The 1396-nt window shown below is 36.0% G+C and overlaps 1 protein-coding gene across 1 annotated transcript in view; it reads right to left on the bottom strand.

Annotated features, from left to right (window-relative positions):
- LOC106883379 (L-threonine ammonia-lyase) overlaps nucleotides 1-1195 on the bottom strand; it is a gene marked incomplete at its 5' end in the record, with an annotated part of 15623 nt that extends 14428 nt beyond the window's left edge. Inside the window, one exon of the mRNA XM_014934367.2 lies at nucleotides 983-1195. Coding sequence (XP_014789853.2) covers nucleotides 983-1195 — 213 coding nt within the window. The remainder of the gene's footprint in view (nucleotides 1-982) is intronic.
- Between the last annotated feature and the right edge of the window lie 201 nt (nucleotides 1196-1396).

Here is a 1396-nt window from a genome sequence, read left to right as displayed (position 1 = left end):
ACACAATCATACAAAACCCCTTTTTTTGTATTTATTTTTACTCGCATATATATATATATATATATATATATGGGAGAATTCACAAAAGAAAAACAACAGACGAAGACAGCTGGTGTAGAAAACAAACAGATGTATTAGTATAATGCTCGGGAATTGAAAAAGTCTTTAACGCTTCGAGCTTACGCTCTTCCACAGAAAGAAACAAGGAGAGAAACAAGGAGAGAAAAAATGTGTGTAGTGGTTAGCGATCTATCATGGCGAATATACATACATACATACATACATACATGTGTGTGTGTGTACGCAGAGAATAACTGATTATAAAATTTGTTAGTGGTGGATTTAGATATAAGACAAAATAAGGATGTGTAGATGGTGAAAAAATCGATGGAATTTGGATTATTTGTTTGTTGTGGCATATTTTCAAAGAAGGTCAAGAGGGAGAATAAGAGAATAAGAGAAACTTTTAACGAAATCGGGTGATTTGCCCGGACCAATAAACCATATTGGGTTTTGCATACTGAAATATCTCATCTGTTCATGCCATCACTCCAGATAATAGCAGAAGTTCGTTGACTGAACTGCTTAATCCTGACAGTTCGTTGTCAGTTTGTCTGCTCAGCATCTAAAGATATGCGTCATTTACTCAAGAAATTCATCTGCCGAAATAGTTCATATCCATCCATGCTATATCCTATTATTTCAACGCATCCTGGCTCAGGTGGTTACATGCTTTTTAAACCACAGCTAGCACCCTGATAGGTGCTACTACTCCGAGTTAGAATAAACTTGGAAACAGTAGTGGAAAAGCGGTAGTTCCACACTTCTCGAAACCTCGGAACTTCTGAACCAAGGCCTAACTACCTGTCACTTTTTAAAGAAACTTTAATGAAATGGAAATAAAAGAGAAATGAACCTAGGAAGGGATCGACATAGAATATAAAAATTGCAGAAAAGGCGAAAGAATAAAACTACTACTTACAATGATTTTACATTTAGGCATTAGAAATTTGATGGCTACAGCACTTCCGGCTATTAGACCTCCACCGCCAATTGGAATGATGCAACAATCCATATCAGGAACTTGCTCGACAATTTCTAATCCCATCGTTCCTGCGCCAGCAAGGATGTTTGGGTGATCAAACCTGTCAAAGAAAATTTGATTGTGGACAAAAAGAAATGGAGACTCTTGTTTTTATGGTTTGTAAATCAATATTTCATTCACATATTCTTTACATTACCTAAAGATGCATTAGACAAATTCTATAAACATTTACTATAAAATTTCATTTTAGAGAACCGCGGGGCACTTGAGAACTCACTAGTATGTGAGTTTCATATGAATGTAGTGGAACAGTGCCATGCTGCACCAAGCATTTTGAATACCTCATAAAAT

This window comes from Octopus bimaculoides, chromosome 7 (genome assembly GCF_001194135.2).
Source record: "Octopus bimaculoides isolate UCB-OBI-ISO-001 chromosome 7, ASM119413v2, whole genome shotgun sequence".
NCBI lineage: Eukaryota > Metazoa > Mollusca > Cephalopoda > Octopoda > Octopodidae > Octopus > Octopus bimaculoides.
Note: the sequence above shows the minus strand (reverse complement) of the source record. Positions and strands in the feature narration are given on the sequence as shown.